The following is a 14554-nucleotide window of genomic DNA, read 5'->3' as shown; positions in this document are numbered from 1 at the left end:
TCATTACTAATTAGGCGCTAATTAGTATTCTTAATGTTTGTTAAAGTTGTTTCTCGTGCGGTCTTTAGTGAGGGGATCATCCTCTGAGAAATACCAGTATCTGAACAGGGACTCAAACCAGCAACCTGCAGGTACAGCTTGTATTTTCAGGTGTCTGCACACACAGCAAGTCCAGATTTACGCTTTATTTCTACACAAAAAGCTTTTACAAGTATCTGCTGATTATTGTCAGAACTGTTGATTTTACACGTTAAATGCAAGCATTGTGCAAACTGTTGCACCATTTCTGAACACCAGAACTACAAAGTTAGCAATGATTCAAGGGTTTGTACTCTCATTCCAGCACATTTATTCTTAGGAGGTGAAAGGAAAACTTGCACTCATAATCCAACAAGAATACAAACACCCATAGATTTTTATTTAATCCCACTCTGGGGGAAATTCATTTATTACACCAGCACGAGGGAAAGGAACAAAAAGCGAATTAGAGATATATTAGAAAAATAAAAAACCAAGAAGAAACACAATGAGAACAGTGTACAAAAAAGCCGAAATACTATGTATATAGATGGTTGCTTTAAACAAGGCAAGGCAAGGCAAGGCAAGTTTATTTGTATAGCACAATTCAACAACAAGGTGATTCAAAGTGCTTTACAGAGACATTAGAAACAAGAACAAATAAAAAGCATGATTTAAAATTGATTAAAACAAGCAAACAAACTAACTAACTAATTAACAAACAAACAAACAAACAAACAAACAAACAAACAAACAAACAAACAAACAAACAAAACAGTATATAAAACCAAAACAGATAAAATCAGAACAGTAGATAAAATCAGTAGTTAAATGTAAGTTTTGAAATTTAAGCTTAAAGTGTGGATTTGGTGCTTTATTCAAATGCAGCTGAGAACAGGTGAGTCTTCAACCTGGATTTAAATAAACTGAGTGTTTCAGCTGATCTGAGGCTTTCTGGGAGTTTGTTCGAGGTATATGGAGCATAAAAGCTGAATGCAGCTTCTCCGTGTCTGGTTCTGACTCTGGGAACTGATAAAAGACCGGATCCAGATGACCTGAGGGATCTGGATGGTTCATACTGGGTCAGGAGGTCACTGATGTAGTTTGGTCCTAAACCATTCAGAGCTTTATAGGCCAGCATCAGAACTTTAAAGTCTATCCTCTGACGGACAATACACCAAGATTTTTTCTTTTTATATGTACCTAAAGTGCAGTGGGCGAGATGATAATACATCTGTAGTTTTAAACAATTTTTCCTCCGTGAGCACATCAGGAGCAACTCAGGGTTTGGGATACTTTGGCATGCAGGCTGGAGCAGTCAAGGACCAAACCACCAACCGTCCAATGAGTCGACGGGTTGCTCTATCTCCTAATCCACACCAAGCCTCAGAAGCTGTGGTTTTTTATGTGATTAGTGCAGAAAAAACTATATTGTAGCTCTTTATTGATTGATCCTGTGCATTAATAGTTAAGCATAATAATCTGAGGTCACCGTATGAACCCCAACCTTGCATCTAAAATGGGTTGAAATGCTGTGCAAGTTGTACCCACGGAGCAAATGCATATGCTATACTCTAATAATAATCTGTGTGGATGTATTTATGTTTGAAGGCAAAAATCAATAACTCAGACACATGGTTCTTATTTAGCACAAACACTATTAAGTAGCCACAAAGAAACACGATACTACAAAGACACACAAAAAGGTTTATTGTGCATGTTTAGGTACATGCAGTCTGCTGTTCATTCAAAACTCACTTTGATTTGATGGAAAGAACACAAAGTCACCTAAATGAATGTGGATATGGTTTCGGTTAAGTGTCCGAACATTCTCTGCGGGCTCTGCTGCTGAATGCAGTCTTTGTGTGTACATGTTTCAACTCACTTCTGGCTCGTTTGGGAATTTTCTGCATGTCCTCTGGTTCCTGTCTGTGGTGCTTTGTAGATTTGGAAGCCTTGGATTTCAAAGCCTGTGCTGTGTTTAGGAGCCGGGTGGGAGGTCCAGATTGCACATGGATAGTTTGGGCTGCAGGGCTACATCCTGTTCCAGGGAGCTCGCTGCTCAGGGACCATCTTCCTTGGCTTGGCTCACATGATTTAAATTGCTGTTCAGCAGAGTCCAACACCACTGCGGTGTTTACACCAGTGCTTCCCAGTGTGCCCAGGTCCAGTATACAAGTCTGCATGGAGATAAACAGAATTGGATAAATTATTGCTGCTTACACAAAATAGCTACAGGAGACATTAAAAAAAAAACTACAAAGAGTCACAACATGAGAACAAAAATCCACAAACCCTCTGAAGTGGGTGAGAAACATTCTCGGGGGGCATGAACGTCAATACAAAATCTCACGAAAGCATTTTCTGTGCCACAATTTGATGTGTGGTTTACACAAGTTTGAAGCTTATGGTGTGAACCTCTTACTGCTGGTAACTCTCACTCTGTTATTGACATATATGCTGGTCTCTATAAAGTTACATTGTAAGAGAAGATAAAATAGATAGCAGGACTCTCATATGGACGTCGTATAATACCAGATAATAATAATGTCATCTCACAGCATATGGTAAGATTATTGGGAGGAACATAGCATTTGTTCCTAGAGCAAGAACATGGTATGATATCATCTCGAAGAATCATACGCGGCCCTGATTGTCAATGCAAAATATCATAAAATCATTTTCTGAGCCATGAGCTGGTAGCTTGTTTGACGTTTAATATCTCAAATGTGCCAAAAGAGATGCAGGGCTTTTAGCCAGCAAGCATCTGGCCCTGTAGCAGTGACAGGACGTGGCATTGGTGGTTCAGTGGTAGATGCAGGAGACGCAGGGCCAATTCCCGGCCAATGCGCTGCTACTTTTTAACAGAATCAGGTAAAGGAAAAAAGTGTGCAAATTTACACACTCAGCCGTACTGGAACTCATTTCACTGCACTGTGTTGAACATGCCAGTTCTTGATACATGCAATCTCAAAGCATATTACATATTTGGGTCAAGAGCTGACAGACAAAAAGGTGAAAACCCACAAGTCTATGTCTGGTTTCACATTGTTTAAAGTCTGAAGGTCTGGGATTAGTCACTCTGCTTTCATAGTGCCACCAAGTGACTCAGTGTGATTCTCCTCACTGACACTTGCACATAATTCAGTTTCAGATCAATCTATAAAAGCACTGAAAGCTTTGAAATATTAATAATCTTGATTTCATCTCAAGTGATCAGTACAGTCGATGACATTCATCCTCTGGTGACCGTGAAAGTAGAAAAGTCAGAGGCTTGTTTTCACATCCTCTTCTGTTTAAAGCAGTAGGTCTGAGAGCGGTCCCCAAAATAACTGTGCTTCCGTTGTTAAAGCCAGACGCGCTATTTTAGCCTTCTAGTGAGGCTCAGTGGTAGAACAAAGCGCCTCACAGTATTGTGAGGTGAAACCCAACAATTCCTCAGAGAGCAAGAACATGTAGCACCTAAATCTAAACGTGAGGCCATACAGATAATAATAATAATGGATACTTTATTGATCCCCATGGGGAAATTACTTGTTTTTCTCTGCATTTGACCCATTCACTCAGTGAAGCAGTGGGCAGCCCACTAAGCAGGCGCCCGGGGAGCAGTGTGTAGGGACGGTACCTTGCTCAGGGGTACCTCAGGGTAGCCGTTAAGTGGATTCGAACCGCCAACCTTCCGATCATGGGGCGACCACTTTACCTACTGAGCTATCCCTGCCCATAACAAGATCATAACAAGTCCAAAATCAATCATAAAGTCAATCATAAAGTCAAGCAGTAATTACTGATTACTTCCCCAAAAAAGTAATCCTGTTACTTTACTGATTACTTATTTTAAGAACCATGTGTCTGAGTTACAAGTAACGCGTTACTGTGGGCAGTACTGATCTCTGGCCATGAATGTGAAGTGTGTGACGAGTAGCTGTTTCAGTCTAAGTTGGCTGAAGATGTTTTTCAGTGTAATCGTGGAGAAACTGAGGCCATGTCCACACTAATAAGTTTTGGTTTGAAAACACATCATTTTGGCCTTCCGTCCACACTGAGACGGCGTTTTCGGTCAAGGAAAACGCAGCGTTTTGAAAACGCTCTCCAAAGCGGATACATTTGGGAAAATGTTTTCGCGTCGCAGTGTTGACAGCGAACTTGGAGCCTTTTCGAAAACGATGACGATGCATGTTAGTCATGTGATGCAGTCATGTGACCAATTAAACTAAGATAGCAGAGGGCATTATACAGCAGTTGTTTTGCTTGCGCTCAATTTTGACAGCCCTATTAAAGGTTAATATCAGTCTGTACGTGCTCCAGAGAGCTTTTCTTCAAATTCTTTAATTCTCACTCTCTTTTACAACTTTGTACTTTTGTGTTACTCGCAGCAATAACTCCGTCTCATTGTTGGTCCATTTAAAAAACTCGGTGCTTTTCCTCAACGTTTTGCTGCAACGTTTCAAAGAGCTGAAAAGTAAATAAACAGCAGATGGATTTAAGGCAGGTCGAATCGTCTTGCGTATCACGCATGCGCAGTACTGAAACGCAAGCATTTCTGTGAAAACAAATGAAAACGATAGTGTGGAGGCGGAGCGTTTTCAGACGCCATTTTCAAATTCACCCAGGCTAGTGTGGACGTAGCCTGACATTCTTACCTTGTGAAAGGAGTCCTTGAGTGCATTTCTCTGTGTTTCTCCTGATATTGGGCTGCTCTCCTTATCAGTACCTAAAAGATGTGAGTCAGATAAGGACACGTGCCGTCTTCAAGACATTCCCACGTTAGCAATTCAATATAAATCTGAAAATATTCTTAAACCCATAAAAAACAAACCAATGTTTACCGAGGCAGTAGCGTCCGAGCAGAATGTTAAGCCAGATGTTTCGTCGTTGAGTCCAGCCCCCTGGAGCTTCCACCTCGTACAGACGCTCTCGATACTGCTGGTGCTTCTGCAGGAACCTTTTGAACACTGAACACACAAACACATGTTTTGTTGTATTTCTGTTGGAGCATGGATAAGTCTGAGTGATTATATGAGTAGATAATGAGGCTGAATGCGCTTAGAAATCCAAGACAGCATTTTGTCCTGCAGATTTTTTCTTTGCAACCTGTAGGAACCATGTTTTTAAGGCTTCACCACGGGATGGAAGCTTTGCCCTGTTGTCTACTTTGGGTATAAAATCATTTAATGATCTATTCTAAGGGCATTTTCTCTTCCTTTGAACAACTTGAACAATGAAACCCACTTTTTTGGGTACCCACAGGTCTGTAGCTTTATTCGAGGGATGACACCTCATTTTCCCTCTCAGCCTTTAACCCCACTCATTGAGACTCTTTTGCGTCCACCTCCAAATTAAAACGGTGCTGCTTCATGCAGCTATGAAGAATCCTTTATCTCCGGAGTGTCCCAGTGTTAACTATTCAGTTGCTTTGGGAGCAGGACCTTGGTAAGGAAATCACCCAGGACTTTTGGGAGGATATACTCTTCCGGGTCCACTCGTCATCTATTAGTGCCGGGCATACACTGGTCCAGTGCAAAGTGCTGCACCACACCCACTGGTGAAAACTCGCACTTTCCAAAATCTACCCTGATGCTGATCCTGTCTGTGATAGATGCAAACAAGCCCACGCCTCACTGATGTTGTGGTCCTGTCCCTGCCTTACTAGAGGTACTTCAGGAGCACTTAGATCTAAATGTGTCGGTCTTTGCTGTGACACCTGGTGAGACTGCTTTGCTAGCGTTGACAGATTTCGTGGCTTTTTTAACTCTTTTGGCCAGATGTCTGATTTTGCTCCAGTGGAAGTCAGTCACCCTCCTCTCTCTGAGGCCTGGATTACAGGTGTTCTTTTTAGCAATGTGGAAACGGTAAAACATACTCTATGTGGGTCAACGGCAATATTTCTGAATTCATGGAAACCCTTTTTCAACAATGTAGAAACAGTGCAGTTGTCATGGTTGGCTGTGTGGCAGGCAGGCAAGCAGGAGTGGTGGACCCAAAATGCAGAACTCAGACACGGAAGTGGGACTTAAAGCGCAGCTTTATTGCTGGGAGAAACCTCGTACTAAATAAACTCACTAAAAGACAAACAAAGGTCATAACAGAGGAACTGAGGACTGAAACACTAAACTGGAGCAGGTGACTAAACACTAGAGACGCAAACTACACAGCTAGTTGAGAGTACAACGCGACACTGACACAGAGAAACACAGGGCTTAAATACACAGATGGCAGTAATCAAGGGATGAGAGACAGGAGGGGAACACACCTGGGAGAAATCACAGCTGACGAGACAGGGGAAACGTAAACTGAGCACACTCACATAAGACACAGACCTTCACAATAAAACAGGAAACTCAGACACAGGGAACCAGACAAGACGCTGAACTGAACAGACAGAATCAGAATCAGAAAGGGTTTTATTGCCAAATGTTGAGCAGGTTTACAACATTAGGAAATTGCTGCGGTGCTTCAGTGCAAACATACTGTCATACAGACAGATTCACAAACAGACGGGGTGACACCATAGACAGACAGAGATACAGACTCAGAGGCAGACCGAATATAACACATAGAACTCAAACAATAATCATCATCATAATAATAAACTAGAAAATGATAATAATAAACTTAAAGCGCTGGGTCACCGACCCAGGACCATGACAGCAGTTCTGTGATATACCACTGTGAATCTGGCTGTCCCTATTTTATTGTACTTGGTTCTATGCTACTCTACTGCTTTTATTTTGTTTTATTTTTGTTCACTCCTGACTTCTTTTGGTCATGAGGTACTCTATTATTATTCTGTTTTTTCTACCAAAGATAATCTTGAGTTGCTGTGGATATCCCGTACTGTCTCCACTCTGTGGTTTGCTGTGGGGACCGCGTTTATGACATGGTTAGGTTTCTTTTACATGTATAGCCACAATGTCACTTTGACCGGCACTTTTGGGCACAGCTAAGTCTTTTTTGTCTTTTTTACATGGTGTGCAATCACTCTGTTGTTGTACTGTAATTTGCTGTGATTCTGAAAAATAAAAAGAGTTTGGGAAAAAAAGGAATAAAAGAAAGCAGCAAAAGTCTGGGAAACAACGCTTTGCACACAATGAGCTTTGGAAAAATGGTCTATATCACCTTAATCTGGCACTTTAAAGGAGATCTGTGTAACCTTGTAAAAACCATTGTCATTAATCAGTGAAATGAAGCAATTAGTGAGTCTTCCCATGAGTGTTCAGGCTCTCTCTCCTTCAAAAAGGACGTTTTGGCCAGATTCAAGTGTTCCTTAAGTGTTCTTTCCAGCGCCTGACAATATCTTTAGTTCTGGACAGCAGTTTTTATCCCTGACCGAGCCTGAGCCCAGCCCTGCTTTCCTTTCCTGAGCTGCCGGACAGCTTGCCAGAACTTTCATGAGGCCAGCTAAAAAATCTGTTCTCCATGGTCTCCTCAGACTTTTCCAAACCCAAGTTTCTGCTTCTGTGAAGCTGCAAAACTTCAGCAAAACTCTTTGATACCAATCGGCTGTTTCAGGCGACCTCTGAGCCAACCATTCAGACTCCACATCCACAACCACTGCTGGGACCCAAGAGACACGATTATAACAGTTATGTGCCACCATACGCTTTAATATGGTGATTGTTACGGTCACCCGTGCTTAGCGCCAAGGTATAATAACAAAAACAGTAGAGTATCCTGACACCTGCCGGGCACATCTCACCAGGAGACACTCTGGGAAAAGCGACGACAAAAAACTTCAAATGAAACACTCATTGGTTGACCAAATGCCTTTCATTTAAATGAGGGGCTAAATCATCAAGTTCACCTCTGTTTCCAGTTACAGTCAGTGTCATCTTGGATTTCTGTGTGTTTCACTTGGGAAATGCAAATTCCACTATTAAAAAAACCTATTACATTTTTTTGCGTCATGATGTACAGGTGTGTGATCAGCTTTTAGCTATAACTAGATCATTAGTGCGTGAGTCTACTGAACATTTCTATTGAACAAAAGCGAAGAAAACATGCAGTTCCTTGACCAGATACAGCAAACTGTCTGACAGAGACCTAAAGAAACAAGTATACAAACAGGTCAAAGAAGGACCCGAGCTGACCTGCAGCCATGCTGGGGGATAATGGAGAGCTGACTCCCAGAAACTCCTCCGTAGAGAAGGAGGAGCAGAAATCCTCCAGCATCTGAAGGCCGAAGCCTCTCCTCCTGCAGCTCCTCCTCACCAGCACAGTGTCCAGAACAGGCAGCAGGTAACAGCAGCTGCTCCAGCCGTCACACAGACTCCCTGAAACAGCAGAGGAGGACATGGATTGCATTTAAGAGGTGGATGTAGCTTCCAGGTCTGAAAAGCTAAGTCAGTGTAACTCCTTCAAATAGAAGGACAACAGAGGGTATGATTTATCCATAGAAAGAGATTTGTGAAGCTTCAAAGTGAACACCTTCCTAATAGTCATCTTGGCGTGATTAGTTAGGCCTGGATGTGATCAGAAAATTGAGGAATTGCTCGGTCCTGGAAGATCATCTGATGCAAATTCACATCCAACTCATCTATCTCATATAAGATATTTTAGATCATCCACACTTGCTGCACATCTGCAGGCCACTTTGCAGCCCGCCTCCACCCAGCTCCTAATTTCATGCTGTTTCTGACTTAATTAAAGTTTCAATCCGACTCAAGCCAGTCTTCTGCCCTTAACTTTGCAGCTTTCTTCACATTTGTCCAAACTCCTGCTGGACATACACAAAATATAAATCGCAACCTGCAGATGTGTATGTTCACTGATACCCTGTTTGCCAATCACTCTCATCCTCCTCTGCCCACCTTTGTGCTTCACGGTGTAAAAGCCGACCGCCTGGTTGTCTTTCCACAGCACTTTGCAGCTCTCTTTGGGAGGATGCAGGGAGAACAGTGAAGGCCTCTCCATTATCTGACTGAGCAGAAATACAATCACCCTCTCCATAACAGACTGGACCTGCGGACAACATGCAGAAGTTTCCAGACAGTCGGCTCTGGTAGATTAACGATTCAGCAAATCTTCATTTAGAAATTGATAGAACAGACTTTTTCTGTGAATTTACACCTGAAGCCTGTAAAACTATGGCAAGCTTCAAAAGCCAGTATAACATAGGTTCATGCGTTTTCCAGCTTCACACTCCACTGCACAGCTTGGTTGTATGTATTTATGGTTGTATTTATGTATGTCTTAAGACTTGAAAAAAAAGAAGGCAACTTGACTTCTTTAAGTTTGTTAAGACATTTCACCTCGAATTCAAGAGGCTTCTTCAGTTCTAAAAACAAATAGTGGACTGTGTCAGGTATTTTATTCCTAATGGGGGCTGTCACCTCTAGAGGTGGTCCTGAGGGTCGTTGACCACTATTTTTATCTTGCACGTCACCATATTGCTGAGTCTGAAGTACACTGAGATGACGTGGTTGGAGAAAATTCTCCCGAGTTTCTCCCGCAAACCCGCTGCATAAGCTGCTACCGACCACACCTACAATGCAATCTTGAGATGATTCTTGTCATGAGTAGACTGATTTATTCTCTCACTGTTCACACCTGTGTACGAGCCATGAAGTGACATAGTGTCTAGACAAATGTACTTTAACACAGTTACCGACACCAAACCACTTCTGGATTTGCTTGACGTTCGCAAGACGTCATCCAAAAGCCACCACTTCCCGTGCAGGTATAGGCTGACCACTGGAAGGTAACATCAGAGCAGAGAGCGTCAGTCTGTGTCTGAGGCTGGAACATCTCACAGAGCAGCGTGCTGAACCCAAACCTTGTGTTTGATCATCCGAAGGGTGCAGTGCCAGCACCGCGCAGGCAGGCTGGCCATCCTCAAACAGCTGCAGCTGGCTCACATTTGTTGCCGTTATTGCCACCTGAGCAGACAGGAAGATAACATCAAGCCAAATGTTGGTAAGGTGGTAAAAACACTTCCACCATAGTTCCCGTTCGAGAGTCACAGTAACCACACAGAGAGTTAATTCAGGGCATCTGCACGCCAAAACAAGTTAAGTTTAATGCTTTAAAAGATCTGTTGTGTATTTCAATACCAAAACATATGCATGATTAGGTGTTATTACATCCAACTCTGTTGTATTTATATAGCGCCAAATCACAACAGTCACCTCAAGGCGCTTCAAATTGTAAGGCAAAGACTCGACAATAATACAGAGAACAATGAGACGATCCCTTATGAGCATGCAGTTGGTGACAGAGGGAAGGAAAAACTCCCTTTTAACAGGAAGAAACCTACATCTACATAAGATTTCAAAGTTTACACTTACTAACTCAAAGTTTTGAGAAAATAACTTGAAATGTAGACGATAAAGTTACATTTCGAGTTACTAGGAGAACACAGTTAATGGATAATATGGATGCTAAAAGATTTTAGGCTCTTGATTTAAGAATGTGAAGCTGTTTATGGTTAGCTGAGATTTTTCTAGATTTTACTGTAGACTAAATAAACAAGTCCGTGTGAATAACTGCAAACATAATTTCATTTACAGCAGACCTTGAAGAATATACAGGGAGTGCAGAATTATTAGGCAAATGAGTATTTTGTCCACATCATCCTCTTCATGCATGTTGTCTTACTCCAAGCTGTATAGGCTCGAAAGCCTACTACCAATTAAGCATATTAGGTGATGTGCATCTCTGTAATGAGAAGGGGTGTGGTCTAATGACATCAACACCCTATATCAGGTGTGCATAATTATTAGGCAACGTCCTTTCCTTTGGCAAAATGGGTCAAAAGAAGGACTTGACAGGCTCAGAAAAGTCAAAAATAGTGAGATATCTTGCAGAGGGATGCAGCAGTCTCAAAATTGCAAAGCTTCTGAAGTGTGATCATCGAACAATCAAGCGTTTCATTCAAAATAGTCAACAGGGTCGCAAGAAGCGTGTGGAAAAACCAAGGCGCAAAATAACTGCCCATGAACTGAGAAAAGTCAAGCGTGCAGCTGCCAAGATGCCACTTGCCACCAGTTTGGCCATATTTCAGAGCTGCAACATCACTGGAGTGCACAAAAGCGCAAGGTGTGCAATACTCAGAGACATGGCCAAGGTAAGAAAGGCTGAAAGACGACCACCACTGAACAAGACACACAAGCTGAAACGTCAAGACTGGGCCAAGAAATATCTCAAGACTGGTTTTTCTAAGGTTTTATGGACTGATGAAATGAGAGTGAGTCTTGATGGGCCAGATGGATGGGCCCGTGGCTGGATTGGTAAAGGGCAGAGAGCTCCAGTCCGACTCAGACGCCAGCAAGGTGGAGGTGGAGTACTGGTTTGGGCTGGTATCATCAAAGATGAGCTTGTGGGGCCTTTTCGGGTTGAGGATGGAGTCAAGCTCAACTCCCAGTCCTACTGCCAGTTTCTGGAAGACACCTTCTTCAAGCAGTGGTACAGGAAGAAGTCTGCATCCTTCAAGAAAAACATGATTTTCATGCAGGACAATGCTCCATCACACGCGTCCAAGTACTCCACAGCGTGGCTGGCAAGAAAGGGTATAAAAGAAGAAAAACTAATGACATGGCCTCCTTGTTCACCTGATCTGAACCCCATTGAGAACCTGTGGTCCATCATCAAATGTGAGATTTACAAGGAGGGAAAACAGTACACCTCTCTGAACAGTGTCTGGGAGGCTGTGGTTGCTGCTGCACGCAATGTTGATGGTGAACAGATCAAAACACTGACAGAATCCATGGATGGCAGGCTTTTGAGTGTCCTTGCAAAGAAAGGTGGCTATATTGGTCGCTGATTTGTTTTTGTTTTGTTTTTGAATGTCAGAAATGTATATTTGTGAATGTGGAGATGTTATATTGGTTTCACTGGTAAAAAGAAATCATTGAAATGTGGATATATTTGTTTTTTGTTAAGTTGCCTAATAATTCTGCACAGTAATAGTCACCTGCACACACAGATATCCCCCTAAAATAGCTAAAACTAAAAACAAACTAAAAACTACTTCCAAAAACATTCAGCTTTGATATTAATGAGTTTTTTGGGTTCACTGAGAACATGGTTGTTGTTCAATAATAACATTATTCCTCAAAAATACAACTTGCCTAATAATTCTGCACTCCCTGTATTATTTGCAATAATAATCAGTCACCCAAATGTGGTTAGGTACCTTTGAGGTCTGCGATGACTGAAACCACTCATTATCACAGGGGCTGGACTCCAGAGAGGACATGTACTGTTCAGACGCAGATGTCAGGTCATTGTGATCCACAGATGGCAGGTCTACAGGGTACATGGCCTCTTGGAGAGGATACAGATGTTTAAGATGTACTTACGCATTTACACAAGATACAAAAAATAGAAACAAAACGTGAGTCTTGACTTTATGGATCTGATTACATTAGTATTCTCCCGTGTGCGACCACCAGATTGTCTTTAAAACGGTTAATCTTTAAAGCTGCGTCCCCTTCATTTAACACTGCAAATACACGAGAGAATGAATTATGAGTCCGCACAAGCTGTCCGGTCCTCCCGGTAAAATCGGCGCATAAGTTAATGCAACGGTCCCCAGTCCCCGGGCCACGGACCGGTACTGGCCCGTGAGTCGTTTGGTAGCGGGCCGCGAGAGTTGAGGCTCGAGTGTGAAATTTAGGGGTTTTATTTATTATTTATTTTTTATCGTTAACTTGGTTTCCCTGGGTCTTTTCCCATGTGTTATGAATAAATTTTCTTGTTTTCTGGTACCGGTACTGGTTTTATTTTGTTGGATTTATCCGCGACACCTTAAAGGCTGGTCCATGAAACTCTTGTCGGACATAGACCGGTCCGTGGCGCAATAAAGGTTGGGAACCGCAGGGTTACAGTTTTTTACAGACTTAGGTCACTTTTGCAAAACTCTTCACACAATCCTCCTAACTGACCGTCAGCTTGGCAAAGCAGTTCATTTCACATTCAAAATGCACTACAACTACCAAAACACTTCATTCAGGTCTCAAATAAACTCATTCTTCCAGAACACTAGCAAAGGTTGACAGCCGACAAACACACTTTGTCACCCACAAAACAATGACCTAAAAAACACTAACAACATGTAGCATTACACAGTGTTTACTTGTGTAAAACAAGGACACATCTCTGTTTATAATTTCAGTATATGTTACTGGAATGAATCAGACATCATGCAGAATTCGTTAATATTTGTTTATGTATTTTTATTTTTCTGCACTAAGTAATCCCAAAATACAAGAATTTGTATACACACCATCCACTGATACACATACAATAGTAATGCTAATCTACTCGGTCTTCTCCATTTGGCCACAGGTTCTCATCCACATCACATCTTATGTCATCTAGGGCAACACACCTAGGAAAGAATCTTCTGGCTGCCAGAATTGAAGGAGTTGAACAATTGAAGGAGTAACACCTGTGTAGATGTTCATCTACAATGACAATCAGCTGTGGCTGGTTAAACTGCATTTTTAGATTTAAAATATGTTTCAATAAAATATTGTTGTTGAATTTTGCTTTCTTTTCAAGTTTTGCATTGTGTTATTGTTTTGACCATAAGTTTAACAGTTTTGAAAACAGTATGTAAGCACATGCAAAATGTCCTGTACGTACAAAGATTTTTGGCAGTTGTTGTGTCTGAGTGAGAAGATAATTCATGAAATTTGAGAGATGTAGTCATTGAATGCATTTTGTGCCAAAACAATGACAACTGGTCCTCAGTTTAGCCCACATAGACTTCTGTTGTGCTCACTGTGTGAGGAGTTTTGCAAACGTGACCTAAGTATTGGGAAATGTGTCCTAGCGTCTGTAAAAAACTGTAATGCAGATTTCTGCTAAACAATCGGTTCACACAGCCAAATCAAACCAACTCATATCGGTGGATCTGAAGGAAACAAAATCAAAATGTAGCAGATAGCAACCTAAGAACTGTTTACTTCAATCGTTTCATAAAAAGGCTGCAAATGATCATACGCTGCTTGAGCTGCTTTTAATCTGAGTGCTGTAAACAGCTGTGTGAACCTTGAACTGCAACGCAAACAAGAACACGTCACGACAAAGGCTTCATAACAAACTCGAACATGAATTTATTTAATTTCGTTAACTTACTTTCTATGGACCGGATGAGCCCTTATTGCTTATCAGCAACGTCCCTACAGTCCCGAAATGTAACTTTGATGAGCCTACTCAACCACTAACATCTTCTTTTCTTTGGCCCGGAGCGCCATCCTCTGGTCACAGAGAGAGTTACAAAAATACACGCCATTGTTCGCGGTCTGACTCCATTAACCAATCACAGCAGAGTGTACCTTCGGCGATGACCCTTTGGGCGATGTAATTTAGCACTGGCATGGAATACAGGCATGACGGGAAATGCGCGTTGACGGTTTCAGAATAAAAGAACACGCTTTACCAAGCAAGCACAAAAGGACATTGTTTTTATTTAGCTCATGTTAAAATCTTGCAGTAACAGTCAATCTTCGCTATCTGTTATTAATTTGTAACTTTTTTTTGTTTAACCTCCTAGGACCTGGCGTCCACATATGTGGGCATCACATTTTGG

At 41.8% G+C, this 14554-nt stretch overlaps 1 protein-coding gene across 1 annotated transcript; it reads right to left on the bottom strand.

Moving 5' to 3' along the window:
• Nucleotides 1-413: 413 nt before the first annotated feature.
• On the bottom strand, nucleotides 414-14213 carry fam169b (family with sequence similarity 169 member B). The gene is made up of 9 exons (XM_085280796.1): nucleotides 14101-14213; nucleotides 12152-12282; nucleotides 9794-9896; nucleotides 9626-9711; nucleotides 8829-8979; nucleotides 8109-8291; nucleotides 4848-4973; nucleotides 4662-4732; nucleotides 414-2198 (listed from the first exon to the last, which is right to left on the bottom strand). Exons 2-9 carry the CDS (start codon nucleotides 12275-12277, stop codon nucleotides 1833-1835), a joined length of 1212 nt encoding a protein of 403 aa, XP_085136922.1. The 5' UTR covers nucleotides 12278-12282; nucleotides 14101-14213; the 3' UTR covers nucleotides 414-1832.
• Between the last annotated feature and the right edge of the window lie 341 nt (nucleotides 14214-14554).

The sequence above is a fragment of the Mchenga conophoros genome, linkage group LG7 (genome assembly GCF_057382185.1).
Source record: "Mchenga conophoros isolate Kocher_MC1m ecotype Shallow Benthic linkage group LG7, M_conophoros_male_GT1.1, whole genome shotgun sequence".
NCBI classification, from domain to species: Eukaryota; Metazoa; Chordata; class Actinopteri; order Cichliformes; family Cichlidae; genus Mchenga; species Mchenga conophoros.
Note: the sequence above shows the minus strand (reverse complement) of the source record. Positions and strands in the feature narration are given on the sequence as shown.

Bases quoted from the DNA above. Each gene is read 5' to 3' on its own strand.
- fam169b (XM_085280796.1), bottom strand. From the start codon at position 12,277: ATGTACCCTGTAGACCTGCCATCTGTGGATCACAATGACCTGACATCT. The intron at 4,974-8,108 runs GTCAGCTCGGGT...TTGTGTGTTCAG, and splicing joins ATCCCCCAGCATGGCTGCAG to TGTTCAAAAGGTTCCTGCAG. The intron at 2,199-4,661 runs GTAAGAATGTCA...ATCTCCATGCAG, and splicing joins TCAAGGACTCCTTTCACAAG to ACTTGTATACTGGACCTGGG.